The sequence below is a fragment of the Protopterus annectens genome, chromosome 4.part1 (genome assembly GCF_019279795.1).
Source record: "Protopterus annectens isolate FY-2018-M chromosome 4.part1, PAN1.0, whole genome shotgun sequence".
NCBI classification, from domain to species: Eukaryota; Metazoa; Chordata; order Ceratodontiformes; family Protopteridae; genus Protopterus; species Protopterus annectens.
In genome coordinates, this window is record NC_056734.1 from 633,401,886 (window position 1) to 633,415,026 (window position 13,141).

At 37.1% G+C, this 13,141-nt stretch overlaps 1 protein-coding gene across 1 annotated transcript in view; it reads left to right on the top strand.

Annotated features, from left to right (window-relative positions):
* LOC122801261 (fibronectin-like) overlaps nt 1–13,141 on the top strand; it is a 363,509-nt gene that overhangs the window by 157,362 nt on the left and 193,006 nt on the right. The window contains exons 6-8 of the mRNA XM_044070812.1: nt 1,186–1,443; nt 3,398–3,655; nt 6,169–6,426. Coding sequence (XP_043926747.1) covers nt 1,186–1,443; nt 3,398–3,655; nt 6,169–6,426 — 774 coding nt within the window. The remainder of the gene's footprint in view (nt 1–1,185; nt 1,444–3,397; nt 3,656–6,168; nt 6,427–13,141) is intronic.

Sequence of the window (13,141 nt, forward strand, 5' to 3'; positions counted from 1 at the left end):
TTTTATTTAAGACTAAAATGCTTTGCAATGTAATACCACAAGGATTTAATCAATACTACAATTAACTTATTTTTTATGACCCTTTTAAAATGGCTCATATTGATATTACTTCAATCATCCCAGGGGCTTGTATGTTGAAAACAAGACCTTTTAGAAGGATACTTTCACAGTCAATCCGTAGCAAATTACCATGCATTTGGAATTTAATTTTCTAAACTTTATTATCATAAAACATATAATAACAATGACTGTTATTTCATCATAATTTGTTACACAGTTAAGTAAGATTTATTATTAAATATTATTAAATTAAACTTTCTCTCCATACACTAGTTTTATTACTCTTTATCTTTATTGACCTATCCTTAATCAACCAAAGACCATGTTATTGCAATTTAAAATATGTATATATGTATATAGTAACATCTCTTGCACATTGCCTTTTACTGTCTTGTGTTATGCTCACTAGGAGTATTGTATTTTACTAACAACAGCTGTTATATACTTGGACTATTGTAACTTACTATATTGTCTATATGTATGTGTCTTGGAGCTTTTCTCCCCGGGCCTCTACTGAAAATGGACATGTATCCAGTTAGACTAGCCCGGTCAACAAATGTAAAATAAAAAAATAAATAATTAAAATAAATGTTTAGGCCTGAAGTTTATACTCAAAGTATGAAAGCTGTGACTGAAACCAGTAAACTTGTAAAACTTTAATGAAGATCAAAGTGTCCCGATAAATACATTAGGAGGAAAGATACTTTCAAATTACTACAGATGTGGAAAATTATTGAAAAATTAAATTGTATAAACACCACAGAATTCAAATCTCCTTTAAATAGCCAATCCAAACATTTTGCTTGAGATATAAGTATAGAGCTATATAACATTAGTTGTTCTCCTACCAATGACACAAACTAACTTTAATGAGAGTAGATTACATTTCACACAATGATTTAGGAAAAAGAGAATATTGTTATAAAAAAATGCCATTATAAAAAGTAGATGAACAAGCTTGCTGTTATTTGAAAACAAAAATGTTTTTTACTTTTTCTGTTTTAACTGTGACAGTTTACCCTAAACTAGCCATCTGTGCAACCACTCCATTTTCTTAATTTACTACTTTAAACTGAAATATTCAAAAAGTATTATATGATTAACTGTGTATTTTCCTTTTTTCAGAGCCTGAAATGCCAAAGAACCTTACAATAACAAATACCACAACAACATCAATGTTCCTGACATGGACTGCTCCGGTAGGACTTCACAGCTACTACATCATTAATACCACTGGAAGTTCTTCTGAGAGTATGGTTGTAGAAACTGACTATGTTAACATCACAGGACTGATCCCAGGAGGAAACTACAGTATCAGTGTTTCAGCACATTCATTTGATGGGACGATTGAAGGAGACAGTGTATCAATGAAAGGGTCTACTAGTAAGTGCTTCTGCTTTTACGTCCAGATTTTAAATGAAAACAGTTTGTAGTCTTCATGTCCTCTCTAGAAGACTAAAAATGCTGTTTCACAAAGTAAGCCTTTGCAATGTAATACCACAAGGATTTAATCAATACTACAATTAACTTATTTTTTATGACCCTTTTAAAATGGCTCATATTGATATTACTTCAATCATCCCAGGGGCTTGTATGTTGAAAACAAGACCTTTTGGAAGGATAATTTCACAGTCAATCCGTAGCAAATTACCATGCATTTGGAATTTAATTTTCTAAACTTTATTATCATAAAACATATAATAACAATGACTGTTATTTCATCATAATTTGTTACACAGTTAAGTAAGATTTATTATTAAATATTATTAAATTAAACTTTCTCTCCATACACTAGTTTTATTACTCTTTATCTTTATTGACCTATCCTTAATCAACCAAAGACCATGTTATTGCAATTTAAAATATGTATATATGTATATAGTAACATCTCTTGCACATTACCTTGTACTGTCTTGTGTTATGCTCACTAGGAGTATTGTATTTTACTAACAACAGCTGTTATATACTTGGACTATTGTAACTTACTATATTGTCTTTATGTATGTGTCTTGGAGCTTTTCTCCCCGGGCCTCTACTGAAAATGGACATGTATCCAGTTAGACTAGCCCAGTCAACAAATGTAAAATAAAAAAATAAATAATTAAAATAAATGTTTAGGCCTGAAGTTTATACTCAAAGTATGAAAGCTGTGACTGAAACCAGTAAACTTGTTAAACTTTAATGAAGATCAAAGTGTCCCGATAAATACATTAGGAGGAAAGATACTTTCAAATTACTACAGATGTGGAAAATTATTGAAAAATTAAATTGTATAAACACCACAGAATTCAAATCTCCTTTAAATAGCCAATCCAAACATTTTGCTTGAGATATAAGTATAGAGCTATATAACATTAGTTGTTCTCCTACCAATGACACAAACTAACTTTAATGAGATTGGATTACATTTGCACACAATGATTTAGAAAAAATGAATATCGTTAGAAATAAAATGTCATGATAAAAAGTAGTCTAACTCCATATATTATCAGGAAAGAATTATAAATAGAAATGATTTAGAAGAAGCAGTACCTGATCCTCACACTGTTATCCTGCTTCCTCAGATTGTATAGTCTTGCCACTCTATGGAAAAAAGGCAAATGTATGCATTATTGGACAGCATTTCCTGAAAAAGAAACCAGTTCGTGTTTCAAAAATAGCAGGCTGCATACTCATGTGTAATCCTTAAAAATGTTATACCAGGAGAAACAGCACAATTTACAAACTTACAAGTTGTTCAGCTAACTCAGGTATTTCTCTGTTCCCTGCTCTTTCGACCAAGTCTCTCCACCAGTTAAGAAAGCAAAAGCAAATATTTAAAGGAAATATTTATATGTTTTTTTCCCAGCTAGTCTCCAGTTTTAGTAAGCTCATGTTTTTAGAAGTTTCAGCAGACTGAAGACTCTCTTTGATTTACTTCAAATTCAATAGTTAACAACCCATAGCTAGAATATGTATGAATGTATTGCTTTATGTTAAATAGTAAAGATGATGCTACTAGATTTTATTCATAGCATCTCTAGAGTAAGTACAACAGTATATTAGAAATATCAGATAATGTCACAAGTTTAATTTTAAAATGTCTTACTGCCAATATACTTCGATTACTGATGCACTCCAGCTGCTGGGGTTTGTATCTTGTAGTTACTATTAAATGTAGATGAACAAGCTTGCTGTTATTTGAAAACAAAAATGTTTTTTACTTTTTCTATTTTAACTTTGACAGTTTACCCTAAACTAGCCATCTGTGCAACCACTCCATTTTCTTAATTTACTACTTTAGACTGAAATATTCAAAAAGTATTATATGATTAACTGTGTATTTTCCTTTTTTCAGAGCCTGAAATGCCAAAGAACCTTACAATAACAAATACCACAACAACATCAATGTTCCTGACATGGACTGCTCCAGTAGGACTTCACAGCTACTACATCATTAATACCACTGGAAGTTCTTCTGAGAGTATGGTTGTAGAAACTGACTATGTTAACATCACAGGACTGATCCCAGGAGGAAACTACAGTATCAGTGTTTCAGCACATTCATTTGATGGGACGATTGAAGGAGACAGTGTATCAATGAAAGGGTCTACTAGTAAGTGCTTCTGCTTTTACATTTTACACAAAACTCAGGGTCAATTCCCATTAAATTTCATATACTGTGGATGATGTAAGGAGGTTCATCATTCCACATTTTCCCATGAAATCGTATGGTATGCACACAGATTTTCCTCTGATTTTGAAATGCTGTCTGTCAATCAGTAAAAGATCTAGCCTCTTATTACATGTATTACACATGATGCATGTTTACATCTTTGGAGAAACAAAGAATTCTTCTGATACCGCACATATTCTCATTGATGTGGAATTCAAAGTGGCTTGTTTTGATAATTTTGAAGATAACTTTAATTCAGCTGGTAACACTTCATTTTGGTATTAAAAACACCTGCCTCACACAACTGCATTTCTAAATAACTCTGACAGCTTCTCCGTATATATGTTTTTCACATACACTACGCAAGTCCTCTAAATACTTTTTTCAGATTAACTGTTTTATTTTTTGTTGAATTTCACCACCTGTTTTTTAAGACTACCTACTGTGAAGAATTCTTTCCCTCAGTTTTTAATTCCTTTCATCGTTAATGAAGCATTATTTATGCACTACGCAGTCAGTGTTATTTGACAACAGGAATGCTCCTTCATCCAGATTTTAAATGAAAACAGTTTGTAGTCTTCATGTCCTCTCTAGAAGACTAAAAATGCTGTTTCACAAAGTAAGCCTTTGCAATGTAATACCACAAGGATTTAATCAATACTACAATTAACTTATTTTTTATGACCCTTTTAAAATGGCTCATATTGATATTACTTCAATCATCCCAGGGGCTTGTATGTTGAAAACAAGACCTTTTAGAAGGATACTTTCACAGTCAATCCGTAGCAAATTACCATGCATTTGGAATTTAATTTTCTAAACTTTATTATCATAAAACATATAATAACAATGACTGTTATTTCATCATAATTTGTTACACAGTTAAGTAATATTTATTATTAAATATTATTAAATTAAACTTTCCCTCCATACACTAGATTTATTACTCTTTATCTTTATTGACCTATCCTTAATCAACCAAAGACCATGTTATTGCAATTTAAAATATGTATATATGTATATAGTAACATCTCTTGCACATTACCTTGTACTGTCTTGTGTTATGCTCACTAGGAGTATTGTATTTTACTAACAACAGCTGTTATATACTTGGACTATTGTAACTTACTATATTGTCTTTATGTATGTGTCTTGGAGCTTTTCTCCCCTGGCCTCTACTGAAAATGGACATGTATCCAGTTAGACTAGCCCGGTCAACAAATGTAAAATAAAAAAATAAATAATTAAAATAAATGTTTAGGCCTGAAGTTTATACTCAAAGTATGAAAGCTGTGACTGAAACCAGTAAACGTGTAAAACTTTAATGAAGATCAAAGTGTCCCGATAAATACATTAGGAGGAAAAATACTTTCAAATTACTACAGATGTGGAAAATTATTGAAAAATTAAATTGTATAAACACCACAGAATTCAAATCTCCTTTAAATAGCCAATCCAAACATTTTGCTTAAGATATAAGTATAGAGCTATATAACATTAGTTGTTCTCCTACCAATGACACAAACTAACTTTAATGAGATTGTATTACAATTGCACACAATGATTTAGAAAAAGTGAATATCATTACGAACAAAATGTCATGATATAAGGTAGTCTAACTCCATATATTATCAGGAAAGAATTATAAATAGAAATGATTTAGAAGAAGCAGTACCTGATCCTCACACTGTTATCCTGCTTCCTCAGATTGTATAGTCTTGCCACTCTATGGAAAAAAGGCAAATGTATGCATTATTGGACAGCATTTCCTGAAAAAGAAACCAGTTTACTCATGTGTAATCCTTAAAAATGTTATACCAGGAGAAACAGCACAATTTACAAACTTACAAGTTGCTCAGCTAACTCAGGTATTTCTCTGTTCCCTGCTCTTTCGACCAAGTCTCTCCACCAGTTAAAAAAGCAAAAGCAAATATTTAAAGGAAATGTTTATATGTTTTTTCCCAGCTAGTCTCCAGTTTTAGTAAGCTCATGTTTTTAGAAGTTTCAGCAAGCTGAAGACTCTCTTTGATTTACTTCAAATTCAATAGTTAACAACCCATAGCTAGAATATGTATGAATGTATTGCTTTATGTTAAATAGTAAAGATGATGCTACTAGATTTTATTCATAGCATCTCTAGAGTAAGTACAACAGTATATTAGAAATATCAGATAATGTCACAAGTTTAATTTTAAAATTTCTTGCTGCCATTATACTGGGATTACAGATGCACCTGAGCTGCTGTGGTTTGTATCTTGTAGTTACTATTAAATGTAGATGACCAGGCTTGCTGTTATTTGAAAACAAAAATGTTTATTTTGTTTTCTGTTTTAGCAGTGACAGTTTACCCTAAACTTGCCATCTCTGCAACTATTCCATTTTCTTAATTTACTACTTTAGACTGAAATATTCAAGAAGTATTATATGATTAACTGTGTGTTTTCCTTTTTCAGAGCCAGAAATGCCAAGGAACCTTACAATAACAAATACCACAACAATTTCACTGTTCCTAACATGGACTGCTCCAGTAGGACTTCACAGCTACTACATCATTAATACCACTGGAAGTTCTTCTGAGAGTATGGTTGTAGAAACTGACCATGTTAACATCACAGGACTGATCCCAGGAGGAAACTACAGTATCACTGTTACAGCACATTCATTTGCTGGGACGATTGAAGGAGAAAGTGCACCGATGAAAGGGTCTACCAGTAAGTGCTTCTACTTATGTATTTTACACAAACCTCAGGGTTGATTGCCATGGTGGTTCATACAGTGCGGATGATGTAAGGAGATTCATTTTTCCACATTTTCCCAAGAGATCATATGGAATGCACACAGATTTTGCTCTGATTTTGAAATACTGACTGTCAATCAGTAAAAGACCTTGCCTAACAGTGCTGTAACCGTTCAATTACCTCTATTCTTCTGACGTTGCAGAGTTTGGTGTTTATTGTTTTGCAGTCGTGTTTATGTATTTTCACACATTTCCTAGAGCTTCATATAAGGCAGCAGTAACTAATTTTGTAGTAAATGTTATTAGTTTTGCAGAAAAAGTCCAGAAGGCATACTCATTTATTCTACAGAGTGTATCAAAATTTAAATCAAAACTGCAGTTCAAGCTCCCTTGCACATACATAGCTGATTTTACATTTAGTGATCGGATTAGAGCAGAACATTTTTAGTAGACGGTCCCTTTAAATCTAATTCATATTCTTGAGAATGCATTGTGTAGTTCTATTTTCTGTTTCTTAGCAGCACATTCTGGATAACTGTGAAAGACAGTCTGTCATGGACATTTAGTCATAAATGGCTACCATTTCCTCATGTTGCACATTTTATTCTCATGACTATCCAATGCCAGTGTCACATATGAAGTACAGTTTGAAAGTTGAGCAGTGACTGTCTATCGTTGCTTTAGGCAATGATATATCTCAGGCATTTTCTTTTACAGTTCTGCAGACCAATTAGATGATTACGTGAAGTTTAAATTAGGTGAGAGACCCAAATAAGTTTTTTAATTAATAACTTACCTGCAGTGTACCATTTTTCTCCAGTTTAAGGAATAATTGCCCTGAGTACTTTCCTCCTGTAGGCCTACTCCCAGTGGTGCAATAAATCCTTAATAATGAAAATTATGACAAATGTAAAACTCATTTTCTCATTATATTTTATTTCTATTCACCTTTTGTAGTTCTCTTTTTTAGGCATGGCTCTCTTGATCATATTAGTTTTTATGTTTAGTATTAGTACACAAAGACAAGACATCATTGAACCATTATTTCCACTTCTGCATGCACTTTGTTTTTCTTTTCTCAATTCAGTAGAAGCAAGTTTATTATAAACTATTATAGACAATGCAGAAGTTGTACAAATTCATACTTTGAAATCTTATGATACTCCTTGCATGCTAGCTGAAGTTGTTAAGACTAGTCTGGCTGACCTATTCCTGGCCTGAAATAACATAAACCTATAGCCATCTACCAACTGTCCCTATCTCTACCTCTTTGAAACCCTTAATAACCTCCAGCTTTGAAAGCTGAAAATGTATGTCATTTAGTCCGATAAGTACTCTGTGAGACCATCCTCCTTACTTGGACCCACAAGAAATTCTATGGTTGTCCAGGTTCCTCAACCATGGCACAAAAAGGAGGCATGCAGAATGCTTTAAAATGCTTGGGGTAATTAGGGACCTCTCCTTTTACAATTCTGATTATTATCTTGCCTGACAGCTTTTCAGTGAGGTAGGATATTAAGTACTGACGTATCTGATAACTTTGGATTTTAGCAGATTAACAGCTTGAATAATGTTGTCTTATGATTTTTTTAACCCTCTGAAACACTATATCTTCTCAGCACCACTCGCACATAATATGTTTCTGTACTGTTTTGACCATTTTGGGAGCTCTATTTTTCCCACTATAGGAACATTTTCAGATGATTGCATTTTTATTAAAAATGGAAAGTAATATGGATGGTTATAGTTTTTTTAATTATTTTACTAAAAATGTACATTAGGTTGATCTTTTCTTATGACTGCAGTAAATTTCACTTCTGTCACATGTGATGTCATCAAGCTGCCTCTCAAAAAGAGAAATGCTGTGTAACTTTTATGCTTGTCATATAAACTTATATATTTTCTGTACCCAACACTCTTTTTTGTGATTTTTCTTTTGAGTATTCATCCTTTCTATACTGCCTGAGATTCATACTTGCCATGAGGCACTCTTTATCTTCAATTCACCTTCTTCAGATCTTTTCCTCAGTCAAGGTTTACCTTTGTGTACATCTTCTGTAACATTTTTATAATCCATTTTTTTGGAAAGATATGCCTTCCTGTTGAAGATATCAACATCTTACACATGATGTACGTTTACTTCTTTTGAGAAACAAAGCAATTCTTCTGATACCACACATATTCTCATTGATGTGGAATTCAAACAGGTTTGTTTTGATAATTTTGAAGATAACTTTAATTTAGCTGGTAACACTTCATTTTGTATTAAAAGCACCTGCCTCACACAACTGCATTTCTGAATAACTCTGAGAGCTTTACCATATACATATATTGTTTTCACACACACTACCCAAGTTCTCTAAATACTTTTTTCAGATTAAATGTTTTATTATTTTGATGAATTTCACCACCTGTTTTTTAAGACTACTTATGCTGAGGAATTTTTAGTCCTCAGTTTTTATTTCATTTCACTATTTATAAAGCACTAATCTGATGTTGTTAATCTTCTTCCCATTCATCACTGATAGGTTCAGTTCCAAGCCCTCAGAACCGTGTCAGCCTAATACCAAGCTCGCATACACCGAAAACTCTCGAGCTAAGCTGCTATCCACAATGCCCTTCTCAATGTTACCTCAGATCTCGTTTGCCATGTAGCCATATATCAGCATTTCACCGAGCTCTCAAGCTAAGTGTTATTTTTTTTTATAATTGTGTAATTTTTGAACATTTCTCTTATTTTTCACTCTTTTACTATTAATATATCTAACTAGCTCTACCCATTGGGTAATTCCTTTACCATCATTGGTACACCCTCTCCTTACCCTTGTGGTATCACTTGATACCATCATTGGCATCTTCTTTCCCTTTCTTCTTCCTTTCTTACCTTTTTAGGTGTTTAGTAGTTTTTTTAACTTTGCGTGTGTATGGAAATGTCTGACAAAAAAGGGACTCCGTGGTTTAAACATTGCACCTCTTGCAATGGTAAACTCCCTAACAAGCAACGTTCATGATGAATGTGTTTATTGTCTGGGGGTTTCTCACCTCTCTGTTAAATCTCCTTGCCAGATTTGTCAAAGTTTTAGTCAGCGGACGCTGAATGAAAGGAAAAATAAATTGATTCTGAAAGGCCTTCTCGTTTCTCCTTTCTCAGAGGCCCTTTCTGTGTCTGAGGTCTCAACCCCTCCAGTGAAGGACAAGAAACATCCCCATTCTGTTCCCTCATCACTGGCTGGTGATAAGAGTAAGTCAAACAAACATAAGGCCCACAAATCTTCCTCAGAGCATAGAATTGTTACTTCAGCTCTGACTATTACTACTACTACCATTATGAGCTCTGCTCCAACTGCTACATTGACTGAAACCATGGACATTACTGGATTTTCCATGTCGGCGCCACCCTCAGCACTGACCCTGCCTTCCATTTCAGCTATGGCTTTGACCTTACCTTCGACAACAGCTACAGCACCAACTGCCTTTTACTGCACCAAAAGTGGTTTCGACCCATGCAATTCTCTTTGGAACCGATAACATCGACTCTGAGTGCCTCTTCGGCACTGAGTCCCTTTTCCACTCCACTGATTCCTTTACTACTTGTCTCCAAATTAGAAACTTTGGTGCCACTAGCTGAGACACCATGGACCCGATACTCCTCTTCATTGGATCCATTCCTAGATCAGATGTACAGCCCCTTTCTGGACTGACCCAACTCCCGTTCAGGAGTGTCCATAAGGTCTACCAGGAGTCTTTCTGAATTTGATGTGGTGTGCCTGTTGGGTCAGCTGTTCATGGCCAGAGGGATAACAAATGCTCCTAAGACTCATCCTCTTTGGGGTTTGGGTCTATCTCTCCCAGGACTCTGACGTATACTACTCCTGTCCTACTATGTCGGTTCCAAAGCCCATTGCTCTGATGTACTTTGTAGAACCCAATTCCTTGACACCAACAGTGACTGTAACTGAGGCTTCAAGGCCACCCCTTTGGTTTTCGGTTCCATTGGAACCGTCCCTTCCTCAGACTCATGGTTGGGGGGGTGGAGTCCTCAGTCCAGAGCATGGTTCTGAGTGTTTTATCGGTTCTGTCCTCAGATCCGGGGATAATGTCTGCCCCAATCCTGCTTGAGGCTCCATCCCCAGGAGCTGGTCCGATGGAGCGGGGTGTGATCCCGGTTCCGAGGTTGTCCTTCTCGGTTCTGGGCTCTGGGCCTGCTTTCTGGGTGATGGAGAGGGTGCTTGCTTTGGGAAGCGCTCCTCCGACATCGGAACTTCACCCTGCTCCCTCTGAGCTACAGCTACCATGAGACACCTCCCTGGTACACCTGGAGCAGAAGCCTCATGAAACCCCAGTTCGGGGTACCCATCCTTCCAAGTCTTCCTCAGATATTCCCACTGAGGAACCTCCTCAGAAGAAGGCGTGCAAGAGGAAGCACATTGACTCTCCTGAAGAGTCTTTGACAGAGGACACGGACTACAATAATGGGGAGGGGGTCCCCACAGTCACCCCCTGATGATGTCTCCTTTGGAGACATCCTGGAAATATTAAAACAGAGGGGTGGCTGGGAGCCCTCTAACACTTCCTTGAAGGCATCCATCTTCCTGCAGGCCTTTCGCTCCTGGCCTTCTACCTCTTGGGTGACCCCACCTGCCGATGAGTTAATCCAGCTCATCGTGCATCGTACTTGGCAGAACCCTGACTCTATTGAGGGCATTGCCCGGAGACCTGATAAGATTATTTCCCCCCAGAAGAATATCCCCACTGCTTCAGAGGTTTGCCAGTTGATGATAGCATCAACTATGGTGGTGGTGGCTGCCACTAAAAAGGATATAGTGGAAGAATGTCCTACTGTTCACCCACCCAACAGAGAGTCCCAGGCTGTGGACAGGTTGGGGAACTGAGTTTGTGTTTCGGGGACCTTTGCTGTCAGGTCCCTGAACTATGTGGCACATTTCATGAGGCTCCAAAGAGATTTGATTACCGAACTTTCTGGAACCCTCGTGGGTCAAGTTTCTGATGGGGCACGGGACAAGGTTGCCTCTCAACTTGCCACCCTTGAATCTATTTCCAATTCAAACATGAGGCTGCTCTCCCACTCAACTGAAGGGGTGGCTAGAGCTGCGGGTGCAGGCATAGTCATGAGGATGCCTGGATGTGCATCTGTGACCTCGCAGACTCCTTCAAGTTCTCCTTTTTGAATGCTCCTATTGAACCATCTTCCTTATTTGGTTCTAAAGTGAAGGACACACTGGCCAGGTGTGAGCAAGATGGAAAAACTTTGTCTGCCATTGGCCTACATTTTTCCAAGCCCCGATGTTATTTTTCCAGGAACCAGAGGAGTGGAAAAATATGGCACAAGAAATCTCAAGGTCCATTCCGTAATGCACGTGGTGAGGATTCCCCTAGAGGCAGAGGGAGTTCCAATGGTGGAAGATGCCCCTTTAGGGGCAGAGGGGGTCCCCAAAACTAGGACTCCAGGGATTCCTTCTCTGGGCGGTCTTATCAATGCTCCTGAAATGTTGCCCAATTGCTATCCTCTGGAAGCAGTCGGGACTCATTTTTCTCTGCACCAAACTGCCTGGCACTCTATTTCAAATGATCAATGAGTGCAGAGAATAATCTCCAGAGGCTATTACATCCCTCTAGCCTCCCATACAAAACCTACAAAAAAACCTTCCTGATGTTCCACCCAATCAAAGGGAAGAAGTGGCTTTAGAGATAAGAAAGTTGTGTCAAAAAAGAGTCATCCAACCAGTCCCTCCAGACCAATGCGAATCCGGGTTTTACTCAAGATTCTTTTTAGTGCCAAAAAAGACCGGGGACTGGAGACCCATTCTAGATCACAGCCATTTAAACATATCAGTGGTACAAACCAAATTCTGCATAGTCGCTATTCAATCCATTCTCCCATTTTTAAGGGAGGATGTTTGGATGTGCTCAATAACTTCTGGGATGCTTATTACCACATCAAAATGGACAAATGCTCCAGGAGTCTCCTTCACTTCTGGCTAGGAGCCAATCGTGACCAGTTCCAAGCCCTGCCATTTGGTCTCTCAATGGCCCCCAGTGTGTTCACAAAATGTCTAGCAGTGGTGGCACCTCATCTGAGACTTCAATGATTCCAGGTGTTTCCATATTTAGATGACTGGTTCCTTTCCGCCCCCACCAAGCATCTTCTGACCATGGTCCTCCATTACACACTTTCACTAGTGGAGTCCCTAGGCATCACTGTACAATGGGAGAAATTCAGCTTACAATCTACCCAACAGCTGAAATTTACAGGGGCAGTTTTTGATACTCAAATGTGCCTAGTATCTCTACCAGCTCACATGCTTCAGAGATTAAGATTGCAAGCATGTGTGATACTCTGTCAAAGAAAGGTGTCAACAAGGGAAGTTCTCTTGGCTCTAGGGTCCATGGCTGCAGCCATTCTGATAGTTCCTCTGGCAAGGCTCCACATGAGACTGTTACAGTGGCTCCTATTGTCCCAGTGGTTGGCAAATCTTCACTCCCTAAACTCACAGATCTTCATAACCAACTCTTGCAAGCAAGATCTCCTCTGGTGGATGAGGCCAGACGCAGAACTTTGGTGTCACCCTTTTCGTACTCCTCAATCCAATGCCACTGTGACCACGTATGCTTCTCTGATAGGGTGGGGGGCCATTTTCAGGGAAAGACAGTCCAAGGCATGTGTTCAA